At 51.9% G+C, this 18,914-nt stretch overlaps 1 protein-coding gene across 4 annotated transcripts in view; it reads left to right on the forward strand.

Annotated features, from left to right (window-relative positions):
• ILF3 (interleukin enhancer binding factor 3) overlaps nucleotides 1–8,662 on the forward strand; it is a 28,495-nt gene extending 19,833 nt beyond the window's left edge. The window contains exons 12-20 of one of the 4 annotated variants that reach the window (XM_029217251.1): nucleotides 272–471; nucleotides 829–996; nucleotides 1,425–1,550; nucleotides 1,660–1,836; nucleotides 1,934–2,087; nucleotides 2,235–2,288; nucleotides 5,687–6,055; nucleotides 6,852–6,980; nucleotides 7,874–8,552. In XM_029217251.1, the coding sequence (XP_029073084.1) occupies nucleotides 272–471; nucleotides 829–996; nucleotides 1,425–1,550; nucleotides 1,660–1,836; nucleotides 1,934–2,087; nucleotides 2,235–2,288; nucleotides 5,687–6,055; nucleotides 6,852–6,980; nucleotides 7,874–8,010 (1,514 nt within the window). In that variant the 3' untranslated portion in view covers nucleotides 8,011–8,552. The other 3 variants (XM_029217250.1, XM_029217253.1, XM_029217254.1) reach the window with 3 other exon arrangements.
• The last annotated feature ends 10,252 nt before the right edge of the window (nucleotides 8,663–18,914 follow it).

Below are 18,914 nucleotides of genomic sequence, written 5' to 3' on the forward strand. Positions count from 1 at the left end.
TCTTTCTCGGACATGATACTTAAGTCCTTTGAAGAATGATTAAATAAATACAGCCTGGGTATGGAACACAAGTGGGGTGGACGTGCCTCAGCTGGTGACCGCAGGCGTGGTGTGCGCCTGGGAGTGGGGCAGGCAAGGCCTCGGCATGTGTGGCCGCCCAGCCCCCTGCCCAGTCCTCCACGTCGTGCATCAGGGCGCAGTCAGGACAGGTCCCCCTGCCCGGTTCAGAATTGACTGACTTTCCAGAGCAACATTGGTGTGTTCTCTCTAGAGGAGAAAGCAGAGCCTCCCCAAGCGATGAATGCCCTGATGAGACTGAACCAGCTCAAGCCGGGGCTGCAGTACAAACTGGTTTCCCAGACCGGTCCAGTTCACGCCCCCATCTTCACCATGTCTGTGGAGGTAGACGGCAACTCATTCGAGGCCTCTGGGCCCTCCAAAAAGACTGCCAAGTTGCACGTGGCCGTTAAGGTGAGCGCGGCCAGCAGCGTCGCACAACAGCAAAACCCTCCCCTCATCTTGCTCCCCTTGAGAGCCATCATCCCCTGTTTAAGCACGAGGCTAAAGGAGGGCACGCGCATACCGAAAGGGTTAGATTCCTGAACGGTAGCCAAGTCGCACGTGGCAAGAATGCCATCATCACTGTGGCTGATGGGCAGAGGGCCCCCAAGTGTGGCTGGGCATCGAGGTGGTCTTGGGAGCTATAGGAAAGCTCCTCCAGTTGCCTGGACGCCACCCTAGGAACTTCTGATTCAGGATCCCGGGTGTGGGAGGGGTTCTGCGTGGTTGAGCCCTCCCTCACTGGGGGCCTGGGTCTCCCTCCTGCAGGTGTTACAGGACATGGGCTTGCCCACGGGTGCCGAAGGCAGAGACTCCAGCAAGGGGGAAGACTCAGCTGAGGAGACAGAGGCGAAGCCAGCCGTGGTGGCCCCTCCACCTGTGGTGGAAGCTGTCTCGACCCCCAGCGCTGCCTTTCCCTCAGATCCCACTGCCGAGGTGAGCACGGGGTGGGTGCTGGGGTGCCCGGCAGGAAGGAGCAGGCAGCCCTGGGTCCCGTGAACCAGGACAGTTACTGGTCCTTGTTCTCTTACCCCAAGAGAGTGTACCTTCCAGTCCAGGAGCCTGTGGAGGGAGTTGGGTGTGAGCTGTTGAGCCATGACCAAGAGGCCCTTGCTGGTGTTGACCCAGCATCTGGGGTGGCCTGCAGTCGAGGATGTGCCGTTTCCCCAGGAGATGGGGTGTGGGTGGAGGTGGTCCCATTGCTGGGGAGGCCACAGATGATTTCTGGAGACAGGAGTGGCGAGGGGGATGGAGCGGAGGGCCTCAGCCATGACATAGGGGCGGCTGCCCTCCTCCACGTGCTAGAAAGCCCTTAGCTGAGTTTGTTGGTTTTCTTTTCTGTTTTCCCTGAGAACGTAAAACAGCAGGGGCCGATCCTGACCAAGCATGGCAAGAACCCTGTTATGGAACTTAATGAGAAGAGGCGTGGCCTCAAGTATGAGCTCATCTCAGAGACAGGGGGCAGCCATGACAAGCGCTTCGTCATGGAGGTGAGTGGTCCTGGGGGCGGATCCTGTGGGGGGCCTGGAGTCTTTGGAGACTCCCCCCCGCCCCAAGGGGGGTGTTGGGTCACCCCAGACACGCATGTGTTCTTCCCAGGTCGAGGTGGATGGACAGAAGTTTCAAGGCGCTGGCTCAAACAAAAAGGTGGCCAAAGCATATGCCGCCCTTGCTGCGCTAGAAAAACTGTTCCCCGATGCCCCTCTAGCCCTTGAGGCCAACAAGAAGAAGAGAGCCCCCGTGCCTGTGAGAGGTGGACCGAAATTTGCTGCTAAGGTGAGCGGTCACCCCGGAACTCTCTGACCTTGGCGTGTATTCTCTGGTGATTTGAGTGGGAGGCGAATGTAACCCGTCTGTCTTCTTTCCCGTCCAGCCACATAACCCTGGGTTCGGCATGGGGGGTCCCATGCACAACGAAGTGCCCCCGCCCCCCAATCTCCGAGGACGGGGAAGAGGAGGGAACATCCGAGGTCGAGGGAGAGGGAGAGGCTTTGGTGGCGCCAACCATGGAGGCTACATGAATGCTGGTGAGGACCATTGTCCTGTGCTGTCCCAGTGGGCTCGGCCTGCTCCCTGGAGTGGGTGGGACCCCTGGGGCCAACTGAGATGCCGGAAGAGGCAGGGGGCCGGCCGACCCACCTCCTGCCCTGGTGACCCTGTCTGTTCCCTTTCAGGCGCCGGGTATGGCAGCTACGGGTATGGAGGCAACTCGGCGACCGCTGGCTACAGTAAGTGTGTGTTTCTCTTTGTCTGAGCTTGGGGAGAAGCTGCAGCTTAGCTCCCGTGGCCTGAGTTAGAGCAGGGTGGCCCAGCAGCAGGAGCCTCCCTGAGGCTTAAGGGCGGCTGGCACCCATTCTCGGTGGTTAGGTCAGGCGGTCCTCCAGCACCCCCCATCCTGCAAAAGTGTAATTTACTCTTTAAATGTTAATGCACACACTTGTGTGCCTTGAAAGTTCATTAAAAGTCAGAATTTTAAATTTCTCTGCTTTAAGCCATGCGAAGCACCAATCCTGTGAATATACTTTTCCTGACAGTGCACAGCTCTTGTCTTGAGAAGGAGCCTTCATTGGGGGGTTACAGGAGCAGAGAAATCTAAAACATGAATTTCAAATGTGGCGCTCTGTGCCATTTTTCAAAAGAATTCTAATTTTTTTTCTCTGCTCTGTCTCCCCCTTTTGTAGGTGACTTTTTCACAGACTGCTACGGCTATCATGATTTTGGGTCTTCCTAGAGCATCTAAAAGTATTGCACACAAAATCAACTTTTTACTCCAATTTTCTCGAACTCCAAAACCCAAAGTGTCCGTGCTGTGCCCTGTGCTTCACTGGGTTTCTCAACCGTGGCTTGTCACCGCAGCTTGTCTGAAACTCTTAGCCTGCAGAATTTAAGACAATGGCAGTTTTTATCGTGATTTGCCTTTGAACTTGGTCATATTGAAGTTCACAATAAGTGGAAAACAATTTTCAGAGAATGTGTTTTTTGTGCAGAATTGCACAGAATTCTAGAGCCAGCGTTGGTCAGCATCAAGGCAAAAGCCCACCTTTGCTTTTTATGGAAAGCATTACTTTATTTAAGAGACAGATAATAATGCATTTTAATCTACCTTTGTCTTAATTTACAGCAGGTTTTGTATGAATTTTTAACCTTTTAACAAATTCCCAAATCTGGTTGATGCCTTTGACAGTAACGATTTCACCACATCTGAATCCAGAGCAACTGGCCTTTTTTCTGTTGTTTTTTCATAAGCATGTGAAACGTTGGGAACGTTGGGGAATTGTATATTGTGCTAAGTTAACCTCTTCCACCTTTTGTAAATGCTCTGGTGGGTTCTTGTTCCGGGATGCAATGTTCTGTGGCTGCTTTAGCTAGAGGTGAACTCTCAAAGGTATCAAAACTGTGCTTCCACTATTAGTGCAAGAAACAGACAGGCTTTAAGGAAGAGAGAACGTGGAATTTTGCAAGTCGTAATCACACCTGCAAATGCATGGGATTCTAGAGGTTTTTTTTCCATTTTTCTTTTCTTTTTTTTTAATGGGGCTTTAAAAATAAGCAGGAAGAGCTTAATACATAGCACAATTCTCCAGTGAAGAGCCAAGCCTCAGCAGGGCCTGTGCTGCTGGGCGCACATCCACGGCAGATTCCAGAAGGCCCGGAAAGCTTCTGCCCTCTCACCTTAGGGTGCAGGCTTGAGCTTGTGTGGCTTCTCCCTTGTGCGCAGAGGCACGCAGAGGCGTTTTGGCTCTTGAATGAGACCCCCGTCTCTTGGCGGGAGTCCTTCTTGGGAATGAGTGTAGTTTTGGCTCTGGTCAGCAGGGTTTTTTGCAGCAAGGCCTGCCTCTGCGTTGACTTGCAAAATTTTGCGTTTATTCAGTCAGGCAAAAAATTGGTCAAAACGGTTATTACATAATTTGTTCCCAGGGGTTTGAAACATTCAGTGAAACTTTTTAAAACTTTGATTGCATGATGTATTTTTTTTTCCTAGAAAGTTATTGTTTGAGAATAATGTCTTTTTATACCAGGAAATAGTTATCCTGAAATGACGTTGAAAATTTCCCCTCCCCTTTATTATTATTATTATTTTTTTTTAATCAATACATGTTAAAGTAACAAGCCCTCAGTCCTTGGCGTCTTCATTCATTCCCACACTGGCGGAGGGGCGAGGAGGCGCTCAGTGCTGGTCGTGGGCAGCCGAGGTGGTGGGCTTCCGAGAGGGGGTCTGCAGGGGACCTCCTGTCCTCCAGCCTCCTTGAGAAGCCTTCGCGCGTTTACTTTCTTGCATTGTGGGACACGTCCTTCTTGGTGTTTTTGGCTTTGGGTGGTGTGGGTGGAAGGGTCTAGAGAAAATTAACTGATGTTGCAAATCAGTTCTATCCAAATTATTGTTCAAACCACCCAAGACACAGCGGTGTGGGGCGTACATCTGCAGCGGGTGGAAGGAATTAACCCCATTCAAAAGGCAGGAGATCCTTGGTGCTAAATACGGGAAGGAAGGGCAGGGTGTGTGGGGAGCGTCCTCTCCCCGTCCTCCCACCCTGGGCATAGTGGCCACACCAGGCACCAGCCCCGGCTGTCTATGGCAGGGGCAGCGGCCAGCCAGCACAGGTGCGCCCAGGCCTGCCTGCTCCAGGAGCCCAAGAGTTCTGCAGCCCTTGTGTGAATGCTAGGGATTGCCCGGCTGGGTCGGAGAGCCACCCACGTGACCTGTTCTCTTCCTGTCGCCTCACCTTAGCTGACCCATGCCCCGTCAGTCCATCTGAGTGGTGGGGCTGTGTTAACAAACCTGTCTTCCGGGGTCTGTACCTAGTTACCAGAGGGGGGACCCACCGTGACATTCTCCGCTCCAGGGCCTGAGAATGTGGCAGCCTGGCTGCACGCTTGTCAGTCCTGCCCCTGGGTCCTGCCTGCGCCCGGCAGCTGTGCTGGGAGTAAGGAGGGGCCCTCTGCGGGGGGCCACCCAAGGCAGTAGCTTGAGGCCCCACCTGGGTGTTCTGAACCCAGCTGTAGTGTTTCATTCCGCCCACGAGGCTGTGGCAGTCACACCAGGGAGATGCCCTAGGTCATTGGGCTAAGTCTCCATTCGGTCCTCCCAGACCCAGGTTGGACCAGCTGGTCTTCCAGGAACGACTCTGGCTTTTAGGGGCATCGTTACAGAGCAGCTCCAGGGGTCACCCAGGCCTGGGACTACAGAGCCTCTTCCCAGCACAGCAGGGGGGAGGTGGCGGTGGCCAGCTGCTTCTTTGGGGCTTTGCTTTTCCTCTCACCGTTGGGGACATCTGGGTAGCAGTCAGCTAGTCGTGAATGTCATCCCGCGCTTGGAGCCCATCTCATTGTAATGTTGACATCCGCTGCGAAGGCTGCTGCTGGCCTGCTGTCGTGCCGCTGCTTGGGCAGAGAGCCATTGTTGTCGTCAGCTGATGGGTGAGTGGGGCTGAAGGCTGGGCCAGCCCATACCAGGCTGCTTCAAGGACCGGAGCCGCTGCTCCTCGCTCTCCTGCCTCTTTCCGTCTCCCCGGGCCTGGCCAGTGGGCTTGTGGGTCAGCCTTCAGGGCCCACAGCTGTGACCTTCCCTCTCCTTCCCCTCCCCTGTCTCCCGATCCTCCAGCTGACCCGCTGCCTTCCTGTTTAGGTCAGTTCTACAGCAACGGAGGGCATTCTGGGAATGCCGGTGGTGGTGGCGGCGGCGGGGGCGGTGGTGGCTCTTCTGGCTACGGTTCCTACTACCAAGGTGACAACTACAACTCACCAGTGCCCCCGAAACACGCCGGGAAGAAGCAGCCGCACGGGGGCCAGCAGAAGCCCTCCTACGGCTCGGGCTACCAGTCCCACCAAGGCCAGCAGCAGTCCTACAACCAGAGCCAGTACAGCAACTACGGCCCCCCACAGGGCAAGCAGAAAGGCTATAATCATGGACAAGGCAACTACTCCTCCTACTCAAACTCCTACAGCTCCCCCGGAGGCGGGGGCGGATCAGACTACAGCTACGAGAGCAAATTCAGTGAGTTGGCTTCCAGAGCCGCCAGGGGTCCAGGCCAGCAGCACATCCCAAGGAGTGGTGGAAGCTCAGCCCTGCCCTGCCCCAACCTGACCTCTGGTGGAGGGACTGGAAGGAAGCCGGGTGGTGCTGGCTGCAGGGCGGGCGTTAGGGAAATCCTGAAAGCAGGGTCCCCTGGCCCAGGTCTTTGCTGGTCCCTCCCTGTTGCCTTCTCCGAGGTCCCGGAGGCTGTGGGCTGAGGCTGGGGCCCAAGGGTGGATAGAGCCTGTGAGTCTGGGCCAGCTGCTGCAAGGTCATCTCCAGGGATGGGCTCTGGAGACAGCCCCCAACACATCCTGAGTTAACTTCCCCGTCTGCCGGTCCTTCCACGTCGTGCACAGACCCAGCAGGCCTGGGCAAGCGTGGGTGTGAACTCGTGCACAGCAGGATAGCGGGCAGCTGCGTGCCGGGGACCTTAAAGAAGCTGTGCTGCCTGTGCGTGGGCCTGGCGGTGGGCCTCGGGTACCTGGCTGGGTGGGAGAGGGGAGGAGGCCGCTGGGGACCCTGGGTTGGAGGAGCAGGCGGGAAGGCAGGATGGACCTGGGCTTCAGAACATGATGACATTACAGGGCTCCAGTGGCCCCTGGCGCTTCGTGGTTGGACCGAGTGTGCCAAATTTCATCAGTCAAGATGGGGATCGGGCAAGGCCCAGGCGTCAGCTGAGCTCCTGCCACTGCCAAGGCCGCGCACAAGGAACCTAGATCACCCCAGCCGCAGTCTTGGCCACAGCCCCTTAACTGTGTTATCTTCTCTCCCCCAGACTACAGTGGTAGTGGAGGCCGAAGCGGCGGGAACAGCTACGGCTCAGGCGGGTCGTCCTACAATCCAGGGTCACACGGGGGCTACGGCGGAGGTTCTGGGGGCGGCTCCTCATACCAAGGCAAACAAGGTGGGCCTGGGGCAGCAGGCAGCACAGCCTGGGGCCCCTTAAACTCAGAGCCAGCAGGGACCACACGGATTCCATGAGGAGGGGGCATGGCCTGGCCTGGGCAGATAGCAGCACAGGTAGGGGGGCCCCGGTGGCAGCTGCAGCTTGGCTTCCATGTGGGGTAAGAACAAGGAGTGGGAGACATGGGCACACCAGGACCCTGTGAGAGCACGGGCTTAGGCACACCTCCAGCGTCGGGTTCTTCCCGAGCCAGGCGTTCAGAAATTGCCCTATTCTTTTTTGTTTTTTTTTTTTTTTTCCTTTCCTTTTTGCGGTACGCAGGCCTCTCACTGCTGTGGCCTCTCCCGCTGCGGAGCAACAGGCTCCGGACGCGCAGGCCCAGCAGCCATGGCTCACGGGCCCAGCCGCTCCGCGGCATGTGGGATCCTCCCGGACCGGGGCACGGACCCATGTCCCCTGCATCGGCAGGCGGACTCTCAACCACTGCGCCACCAGGGAAGCCCTGCCCTACCATTAAATGTTGGCACCAACGGGAAAGAATACGGAGAACAGTGAGGGCCAAACAGAGCCTGACGTGGAGCTCTGCTTTGGGGTGGTGAGCTCAGCCTGTGCTCAGGCAGCCCCCGGTTACAGCTTCCACTGCCCATGCGTCGTGGCTGGGCAGCTCCCCACCCCTCATAAACGCAGGGCTGATGGTCCCACCTCAGGGTTTTTGGGACAGCTAGGCCCAGTGACCCTGGAAAGGCACTTAGCAGAACAAGGTGGAGCTTCCATGGCTGCCCTGCTGCGATCTCTCCGGCAGACACAGTTCTGGTGTTGGCTGACGTCCTGCTCTCTGACCGCGGGGCAGGCCTGTGCCTCTCACCTCTAACCCTCCCCCCTCTCTCCCTTAGGAGGCTACTCATCACAGTCGAACTACAACTCCCCGGGGTCCAGCCAGAATTACAGCGGCCCTCCCAGCTCCTACCAGTCGTCACAGGGGGGCTACGGCAGAAACGCAGATCACAGCATGAACTACCAGTACAGATAAAGCCCCCAAGGGGTGAAGATTTGTACCTTCTGCACTTACTCCCCCGTTGTAAGATTCAGTTTTATGCATCACAGTTAACATGTCAACCGGCCTCTCCAGGCCCCTTCCGCCCTACCCTGTCCACGTTGCTGTGTTGTGAGGTGCAGCTGGTCACTCCTGTGACCCGTCCTGTGACCCATATTTAGCTGTGTTTGGGACTCCGTGTCTTCAGTGGTTTGTTAGTTGCCATTACAACTTTGTCTGAGTAGAGTTTTTTTGAGTTCTTGCAATTAAGTATCCCTCTGTCTATTTACAATTGGTGTTAGTGTTAACTCAGTTTGTCTTTAAATAGTAACGGAAGGGATACTTCATCTGTTAATGCTTTTGTGAAGTGAGTTAAACGAGCTTTCTGTATTTTAATGCTTTAGTGTTTCAGTTTTATAAGTGAAGATTTTATTTTAAAAACCAGTGGGAAAGAGTGGGGTTTTTTTTTGTATGTCTGGTTCATTCAGGCAGTACATCTGAATTGAGCTGAATGTAGACGAATAAAGAAAAACAAAACTCTGTGCCTGTCGTAGGCCTGGGTGTCTGGGCCACCAGCAGCAAGATGGGCAGGTTCCTCCACTCTGTTCCCAGCATGGGAAGGCAGGGTGTGGGGGGCAGGGCAGTCCCTGGTCACCAGAGAACGGCCAAGGCCAGCAACCCAGTTTCCTGGCAGCTTGTAGAACCGGTGTCCCAGCGGCACCATAGTCCCAGCTCTCCCGTTGGGCTGCAGAGTGACTTCCGGAGACCCACCCTGCTGTAGGGGGTTTGCTCACACAGTTGGGCATGCTTTGTTTTCTCCATGAATTCTCATATGGTTTTAAGTGCAATTTCAAGTCACCACGGAGTAAAACATCCTTGTAGGTTGGGTACGTGTAACCTAAAAAAGCCCAGTTGAATCTGGCTGAAAGGTGCCAAGATCTAGGGAACCCAGCCACAGAACCATCCATGCCAGGATGGCGCTTTGTGTCTGCAGCAGCCACGGCCTTTCCCCTGGTGCCGCCCCGCCTTGAGTGTGTTCCACAGAGTGCACTGTTGGCGTGCTTCACGATCCTGGGTAATTTTGCAGTGGTTGGGAGACATCTGTCACCTAGTGGGTAGAGGCCAGGGATGCTGCTGACCATTCTACACTTGAATGTCAGCAGTGCGCAGGTGGAGGAACCCTCCCCAGAGCAGCCCTTTTCAACTCTGGCCCTGCGTCCGGGAGAGAGTGGGGGTCGCGCCCGGATTGCTTTACCCGCCTGTCTGGAACGAGCCCCTCAGTGAGGCCTGGGACTGCATCTCTACAGGAACCCACCTAGTCTTGCTTGCCTCTCCACTCTCTCAGACCAGGTACTGTTCAAGATTGTGGCCCCTTCGGGCTTCCCTGGTGGCGCAGTGGTTGAGAGTCCGTCTGCCGATGCAGGGGACGCGGATTCGTGCCCCGGTCCGGGAAGATCCCACATGCCGCGGAGCGGCTGGGCCCGTGAGCCATGGCCGCTGAGCCTGCGCGTCCGGAGCCTGTGCTCCGCAACGGGAGGCCACAACAGTGAGAGGCCCACGTACGGCACACACACGAAAAAAAAAGATTGTGGCCCCTTGGCCTCCCGTGCTTGGTTAACCATGGCCTCTGGGAGAAGTGCGAACCATTCTTGACTCAGAATCGCCCAGCTGAGGCAGAAAGTCCAGTGTGCCTTCAAAGGATGAAGATTTGCCGCCTTGGGGAGGTGAGAGAAAGGTGTTCTCCACTAAAAGAGGAAACATTGTAAGAACAAGTAAGAATTTTGCTTACTGCCAGAGCAGAGGAGGCCTGGGATGCCAAATGGTCCAGCCCTGGGAGCGGGTCCCAGAGTGCAAACATTTGTGTTGGCCTGAAGTGCCCTGGGATCCCTCAAGCATTTGCACTTGGGAGACCAGAGACAGACCTGAGGGATGGCTTCCAGCCTCGACTCCTCTTCCAGACAGGTCCAGGGGATGGAAAAAAAAGAGACCCACACAAGATCACTTGGACCTTGTGTTTCAGAAGATAGGATAAAGGTGTGGACGGAAGCTGTGTCACTGAGAAGTCCATGGCGAGGAACACTCCTGCAACGCCTGCCAAATGCCTTCAACTATGGACCTGCTTTTTCAACACAGCTTTCACCATTGGTTTCCCAAGCAGCAGCCACCGCCACCATTCACATTTCTGAATGCAGACTCACCGCAAGGGAATGAATCTCAAGGTTAGGGAAGGCAGTGGAAAAATATGTACCTATGGTGACAAGTCCTCAGGGAGTCGAGACTTGCTGCCATGTTCATCTGTTGCGGGGAAGGGCTAGACCCCGGGTGGCTTATCTTTGATCAGATGCCTGTCTGAGTCTTTGCCATGGTCAGGACAAGTTCGTTGCCAAAAAGAGGGCGTTAACTGGGAAGCAAGCAGGATTTCCCCTTGCCTCTTCCAGCTTCTGGTGGCTCCAGCCGTCCCTTGGCTTGTGACAGCATTACACCAATTTCTGCCTCTTGTCTTCACGTGACATTTTCCTGTGAGTCTCTGCGTCTTAAATCTCCTCCCTTATATAAGGGCACCAGTCATTGGATTTGGGGCCCACCCTAGTCTAGGATGAGTTCATCCCAAGATCCTTAAAAACATGTAAAAAGACCTTTCCAAGTAAGGTCACGTTCACAGATACCAGCTGTTAGGACCTGGAAATACCGTTTTGGGGGACAGTATTCGGCCCAGCACAAGGCTGGGTGAAGGTTTCATCTTCATTGGTGCAGGCACAACCCTGGGAGTTTGTCGGACACAGACAGGGTTACCGTAGTCAGGTCTGGACGCCACAGAGCCAGCAGCATCTTTGCAGCACAGGTAACTGTCCTGAGGAGACAGCTCGTGAGCCCAGATCCTTGGCACCCTGACTGTGCTCAGGGACCTCACTGGTGGTGATGCAGCTGGCCAACAACAGTATCCCAGCCCTCAGGACCACCCCAGGAAGCTGGGTTCAGGAAGATGTGGCTGACACCTTGAGCATGAAGGCGGCCTTGCTGCTGGTGCGTCACTCCTTCAAAGCTGACTGAGGCCTCCCCCCAGGCCTATTGCCCTCCAAGTCCAGGAGGCCAGCCTGGAGGAGGTCCTAGCAGAGCTGCTTCTCCAGCTCCTCCTCCTCAGCCAGGGCCATGGTGGGCAACAGCTGGCTTATGAAGAGATGTCTTGGCCCACATGTTGCTGGAGGATGGTGTCATGCGTCCTGGAGTCACCAGCAGAGAGCACCAGGAGTATCAGCAGAAGGGTCGATGGCCCACAGCCTCAGCAAGTTGATCGGGACAGGGTGCTTGGTGGATAGGCCCTGGGGGTCAGTGACCTGGAACTGGGCACCACCCTGGAGGGTGTCTTTGGAGGGAAGGTAGGAAGGGAGAAAGCACACGACTGACACCTCATGGCGGGATGAGATGATGTCCCAGGGAGGGGCAGGGCCTTGCCGGGAATTTGAACTGATCCCAGGGAGAAGTATTGGGGATTAGAGACTTAGGATGAAAGGGGGCTTCTGAGCAGGCATGGGGGAGGCAAATCCAGGATTTGCGCCTCTAGATTTAGCAGTCACTGGGGCCCTGGTTGTCTCTGGGGTCCAGCCTGACCTGAAGTCACCACCCAGCTGCCCGACTGCTCTACCCTGGCAGGGACCTCCGATCATCAACCATTCCTGTGTAACCAACAGGGCTGGCCCTGCCCCTAAGGACCCAGGCCTGGACCTCTCTGCAGCTGGGCTGTCCAGCCTCAGGAGTCCATGTCCAGGTGTGAGCGCCACGCCGGCTCTTCCTTCCCTCTGCAGGCCTGTTCCAAGACCTCTGGACACAATTTTGGGCAACAGTGCAGCACGTGTTTTTGGCTGAGAGGCTCATTCTAACCCATCCCGGAATAAATGGAAACTTCATGTGCTCATTTGTTTCATTCACGCAACATGTATTTATTGGGTATTGCTTACGTATCAGTCCTGTACTGCAGGCTGGGAATGTGGCAGTGAACCTGGCCCCTGCCCTCATGGACCTTCCAGGCACCAAGAGGGCCCTGTCCCAGCTAGGGCAGGGAGTGTCAGGAAAGGTTTTCTGTGTTTCAAGACAGTGTTGGGGGGGGGGGGTGAGCCAAGGGTATGCCATGCCAAGGGAACAGACGTCTCAAACAATTCTCCTGAGAGGTGGGAATGGACTTCAAGGAGCTAAAGTCAGATGAGTGAGGCGTTTTGGTTGCAAAAAGGAAAAAGTGTGGTTTGATGTAATCCTGGAGCCACCCAGTGCTGGGCCTTGACAGGCAGTCAGAGGTCTTCTAACCTTTATCCTGAGGACAGTGGGGAGCCGTGGAAAGATTCTGAGCTGGGAAGAACCCAGGCTGAGTGATGCTCAGGAACAGTCCCTTTGGCTATTGGGCGAAGAACATGTGTGTGGGAGAGGTGAAAATGGAGACTGAGAGACCAGGAAAGAGGCTTGAGTTCTGGAACATCTGAGCTGAGGTTCAGAGTGATTTATGTGGCAAAAGTCCACTGGACTTGGTGAGGGATCAACTTCCAGACCCAAGAGGGGATAATACTGAATATCCCAGACAGCTGACTGGGACCAAGAGAGATGCATTGCCTTGCCCCAGGACACAGGAAGGAGAGGGGTCCCGACTCACCAGCTCTCTGCTGTGCTGTGGAAAAACAAGCAGGAATGTTGAAGGAGTGGCCACAGAGGTCATTCCGCACAGGTCGCAAGTCCTGGGCCTGTGGCCTTCCCAGTGTTTCCCAAAATGCTGGCATCCTGGCACCAGGTCTGTGGGGGCCGAGACTATCTCACAAGACAGCTCCCACCCCCAGCTGGATAAACCAGAGAAAATACCATCAAGGCTTCTGGGACCGCTATTTCAACATCAGAGGTATTCAAACCCCCCAACTCTCATCCAGAGGTTCTGGATTTTCCACTCCACGCCCAGAAACTCCTGCCCTTCTGGGTCCCAGGACCTTAGTACCCACTCCTTAAAGGGCAATCCCTTACGTCTGGTTTTTTTTTGGGGGGGGTACACTGCGCAGTTGCGGGGACCCCGAGGAAGGGGAGGTTGGAGAATCTACTGAGGGTACCAACCCCGGTCACGCACCTGGAAAGGTACGCGGGCTTCCACTTGAGGGGCGCAGAAATCACCCGAGGACCCGCTTGTGCAAACACCACCCTTTCAGAAACGACGTCCTCCTTGCCCCTAGGACCGCCTCTTGGCGCACCGACGCTTCAACAGGGCCAATCAACAGGCCCCGCTCCGAATGGGTGCTTTTCACAGGCTCCGCCCCTTGGCATCGTACGCTGTGTCATCGAGCCAGCGCTTCTAATTGGACAGTTTCTCAAGCTTCACCCATGGCCCCGCTCCTATGGGATGGGCCCTTGCGCAAAGCGCGCCGCTTTTAATAGGCCGCTTCCGCAGGCTCCGCCCCGAGGGCGGCTGCCTCCCTGGTCTCCGGGCGACGTGCGCGGCTCTGTCCAGAGTGCTGAAGCCGCGCTCCTAGCGCTGCCTCAACGGGCGGTCTTGTGGCTCCCCCACAGCCCTCCCAGCTGAGCGGCGCCGAAACGGTAAAGCAGGTGCCACTGCACCCCACCTCCAACCCCGACTTTACCTCTGGTGATAGAAAAGACTCCCTTCACTCCATGCTTCTATCTAGCTCAGAGGAACGCCAAAGTCCCCACCGCAAACCAGAGGCCTTTCAGGATCTCACGCTGTGACCTTGCCACACTCAACCTTCCGCTCCTTCCCTCACTCCCTCCAGCCACACTGCTCTCGCTGCTGCACTGCAAACGGTCCAGATACATTCCCACCTCACAGAGCCTTCGCTCTCACTGTTCCCACTGCCTGAAAGGCTCTCTCGGATCTCGTTTGGCCCCTCCCTCATCTCCTTCAGGCCTTACCTCAAATCTCACCTTCTCAGTGAGTCTGGTCCTGACCACGCTACTTAAAATAGTCACCTCCCAACTCCTCTCCTTTCCTGCCCTCTTTATTCCCAACACTCATTACCACCTGAGACATGACGTGTTTTACAATTTTTTCTTGTTCACCCCTCCAGGGAATGGATTTTTGTCTGTTTTTTCACTGCTGTGTTGCCAGCTGTGAGAACAGTGCCTGACACAGAGTGGGTGCTCCATAATGTTTATTCATGTGTGTATGTTGGCATTTACTGTGTACCTTCATAATGACCCTCTGCCCCAATTTAAAGATGAAGACACTGAGACTCACAGAGTGGCCATCGCCTGACTAAAGTCACCTGGCTTCTGAGTGGCAGAGCCTGAAGCCCCTCTTCCACTTCCTCTGGCTGTAACCCTTTCGCCCCTGCCCTGTGCTGCAATCCCTAATGCTGCCTTCTTCAGGAAAAGAAGCTGTATAAGAGGGCGGCTTCACAGGGCTCAGACAGGATGAGATTTCAATTCCTGTTCCTGGATTACTACTCCTGTGACCAGGAGTGAGTTAGTAAATATCTCTGCCTCAATTACTTTATTCATAAAATGGAGATGATAATAGTACCCACCTCATTGTCCTGTGAGAGTCCAATAAGGCAATGACAGCGTATGGCTTACCAGACACCCGACACACACTGGCACCTGCTCCATTAGTGTTGGCAGCGTTGGCTCTTAATCATCATAATTTTTTGGGAGAACGAAAAGAAATATTGGAAAATCAGGAGAATGAGGCTAGAAAAGCTATAGGAAGAATGTTTCAAGAAGGCGGGAGTGGGCTTCCCTGGTGGCGCAGTGGTTGAGAGTCCGCCTGCCGATGCAGGGGACACGGCTTCGTGCCCTGGTCCGGGAAGATCCCACACGCCGCGGAGCGGCTGGGCCCGTGCGCCACAACTACTGAGCCTGCGCTCTAGAGCCCGTACGAACCACAACTACTGAGCCTGCGCGCCACAACTACTGAAACCCGCGCGCCTAGAGCTCATGCTCTGCAACAAGAGAAGCCACCACAATGAGAAAGCCGCGCACCGCAACGAAGAGTAGCTCCCGCTCGCCACAACTAGAGAAAGCCCATGCACAGCAACGAAGACCCAATGAAGCCAAAACTAAGTTAAATTAAATAAATTTTTTTAAAAAGGGAAAAAAATGCATGCTTTAAAAAAAAATAATAATAATAACACAGAGTTACCAGAGTTCTCCTGTTAAGGGGGCAGGTGAAACCGCGTTGGAGAGGCTGTGCAGAAACAGGCACTTCCATATACTGCTTGCTGGTGAAGGTGCAAACGCCACAAACCCTACAGAGGGCATTGAATAGGATTTATTATTCTCTTTGACCTAGTCATCTAGCTGCTGGAAAATCTTCCTAAAGAAATACTTGCTGCCCTGTGAAATGACTTAAATACAAGATCATTCACTGCAGCCTTGTTTGTAGAAGCAAAAGATTACTCACAACACAAGTGAGAATCAACAGGAGACCCCATAAGTGAGAGATGGTCTACCCATACTTTGGAATACTAGACAACTTTTGAAAAAGAACAAGGATGGGAATTTCCTGGTGGTCCAGTAGTTGGGATGCCTCACTTTCACTCCAAGGGCCTGAGTTCAATCCCTGGTTGGGGAATTAAGATCCCACAAGCCATGCAGTGTGGCCAAAATTTTTTTTAATAAATTAATTAATTAGAAAAGAAAAAGAACTAGGAGACTATGTACTGACATGGGATGCCCTCCAAGGTGTACACAAGAAGGGAAATGCATGCTCCACGGTAACTAGCAAGCCTCCTTTTGTGTATAAAGGGATAAAAGTAAGTATTTAACTTAATATTTGCTTCTGTTTGCATGAAAAAACACTAGACGGACACAAGAATCTGATAAAACACGTTATTAGGAAAGGCTGAGTTGGAAAGTGAGTGTGGGGGGGGATGAGTTTGTTCACCTTTTGTACTTTCTGAATTTTTTATACATTCAGAAATGTGAAATATTACAAATACAGAAAAGTGCAGAAAATACAAAAGTGCCGTTCATTGAACACTCTTGTAGTTACAACCTCCAAAGACCAATATTTTGTATTTTTGTTCCATATGAAGATTTTATATACACACACACACACACACACACACATATTTTATTTTATTTTAAAATTTATTTATTTAGGCTGTGCCAGGTCTTAGTTACGGCATCTTAGTTCTTAGTTACGGGATCTTTAATTGCACCATTCGAACTCTCAGTTGCGGCATGCATGTGGGATCTAGTTCCCTGACCAGGGATCGAACCCGGGCCCCCTGCACTGGGAGCACGGAGTCTTAGCCACTGCACCACTAGGGAAGTCCCAGTACATAGATATTTTAAAAAGGAGTGTTCAGCTCAGCTGTGTTGAATTCTGCTGCCAAATCATCTGAGTAATGAAAGATGTCAGTAAATGGCTCAAACATCTGAAAAAGTGTTCAACCTCAGCAGCATAAAATCATGGAATGCACATTAAAGCCAAAGGAGATGCCATTTCTCAGGCACCCGATCGGCAAAATTGAACAGCTCTATAAATATAGTTGGTGAAAACCTGATGAGGAAGCTTATCTACACTGCTGTTGTGGATGTCAATTGGTGTGATCACCTTGAAAAAAGTTGGTCCTGCCTTTTCAAGTTGAATATCCACCTGATCTAGGGTCCTGCAGTTCTATTCCTAGGATTCTTGCAGAAGTGTACAATGAGATGCACACACAAATGCTCAGAGCAGCACTGTTTATAATAGCAAAACCAAACACACAAAACAAAAGCTGGGGACTTCCCTGGTGGTGCAGTGGTAAAGAATCTGCCTTACAACGCAGGGGACGCTTCGATCCCTCGTCAGGGAACTAAGACCCCACATGCCGTGGGGCAACTAAGACTGTGCCACAACTACTGAGCTCGCATGCCTCCACTAGAGAGCCCGAGTGCTGCAAACTACAGAGCCCATGCACTCTGGAGCCTGTGCACCACAACGAAGAGCCTGCGTGCTACAACGAAAGATCCTGCATGCCTCAACGAAGATCCCGCATGCTGCAACTAAGACCGGACACAGCCAAAAATAAATAAATAAATGATGAAAAAATCTTTAAAAACAAAAACTGAAGAGTTCACAAGTCCATTGACTGGAGAAATTATAAGTACATCGTGGTATATTTATACCAATACATAAAAAAGAAATGAATGGATCACAACTACCTACAACACAAATGAATTTTACAAACATACTTGTAAGGAACATTAAACAAGTCACAGGGACTAGATGTGGTATAATATGATTTTATTAGTGGAATAGCTGTGGGACAGACGGCAATTTCTCCCATACCTCCTTTTTGCTATTGAGTTAAAAAAAAAACTATTATTAAACTTATACTAGAGTAAGTTGTAAGGGTTTTGAAATTTTTAGACAATTCCATGAGTCAGTGATCCATGACTAGTGCAAAATGACAGTTCAAACACTCTGTTAGTCTATGAAAGATTCCAGAAGATTAAAAAAAACAACAACCCACCATTAGTATATTGAGATGAATCCACCCTAAACAAAACAACTGCAACAATAAAGTACATATTTTCTTTTATATGCTGAAAAATATGTAAGTATAGACAAGAGAGAATACTAAGGACTTCCCTGGTGCCGCAGTGGTTAAGAATCTGCCTGCCAATGCAGGGGACAGGAGGGGTTCGAGCCCGGGTCGGGGAAGATCCCACATGCCGCGGAGCAATCGATCCCGTGCGCCGTACTACTGAAGCCCCCCGTGCGTAGATCCCGTGTCACCGAAATGGGAAGCCACCGAAATGAGAAGCCTGGGCACCGCAACGAAGAGTAGCCCCCCATTCGCCGCAACTAGAGAAAGCTGGTGCGCAGCAACGAAGACCCAACGCAGCAAAAAAAAAAAAAAAAAGAAAGAAAAAAAAGAAAAAGAAAAATGAATGAATACTAAACATCACTTAATATTAAGAGGTAAAAAAAAAAATTAAGAGATGAGAACTATTTACATGGGACAGGCATGGGAAAGATAATTCACAGTATACATTTTATGTGTATTTTTAAAGCATGTATTATCTATTTTAAAAACTTAAATCTATTTAATTAAAATGGAATCATAAGTCAAGTTTATTAAATTCCTGAGTTTTCAAAAATTTCTTTGTATTTCATACATTTTTTGTTAGTGCACACGTTTTATTTACATATATATTTACCATATACTGTGGTAAAATATAAATTTTACCATTTTAAACTTTTTTCATATTTTCTAAAAGATTTCTTCCCCCCCTTTTATTGAGATATAATTGACATATAATACAACACTGTACAAGTTTAGGTGTACAACATAATGATTTGATATATGTATATACTGCGAATATATTTAATTTTTTTGAATGGGAAATAAAAACATCAAAAAATATTAAAAAGGTAAACGATCTCCTGCATGCTAGCTTGAGGAGCTTCACAGATCCACTTCTTAGTGAAACTGGTGAAAAGTATTAAAAAACAATCATTTAAAGTCTCTGGGAATAGTCTCAAGGGCATACAGTAAATGAGGAAACAACCATTGAAAAAAATCTATGAGTAAATTCGGTTAGAACAGGGAGCTGGTATTTGTTATCTCCTCCCTCCCTCCTTTATACCAGTTCAGCGAGATGGAAACTCCAGTCCAGACTGGAGTAACCAGTAGCAAGAGGTTGCTCCCCAGTCGGAGGGCTAACTTCTCAGGAGGGGCAGCATTCTACTCACAGCTACCTGTGTTGAGGCTTAGTTACAGACAAGTGCAGCTCTTCAAAGAGAGAATAACTGAGAATTTGCCAAAATTATGGAAAGACCACAATCCTCAGATCCAAGAAGTCCAGGGAATCCCAAACAGGATAAATTAAAATTATTAGATACATCATGTGAAATTGCAAACTGGCAAAGATAAAGGAATAATTTTTAAAGGAAACCAGAAAGACAAAAACAGATCTCAAGAAAT

The sequence above is a fragment of the Monodon monoceros genome, unplaced genomic scaffold (assembly GCF_005190385.1).
Source record: "Monodon monoceros isolate NGI ecotype Baffin Bay Population unplaced genomic scaffold, NGI_Narwhal_1 Super_Scaffold_12, whole genome shotgun sequence".
NCBI lineage: Eukaryota > Metazoa > Chordata > Mammalia > Artiodactyla > Monodontidae > Monodon > Monodon monoceros.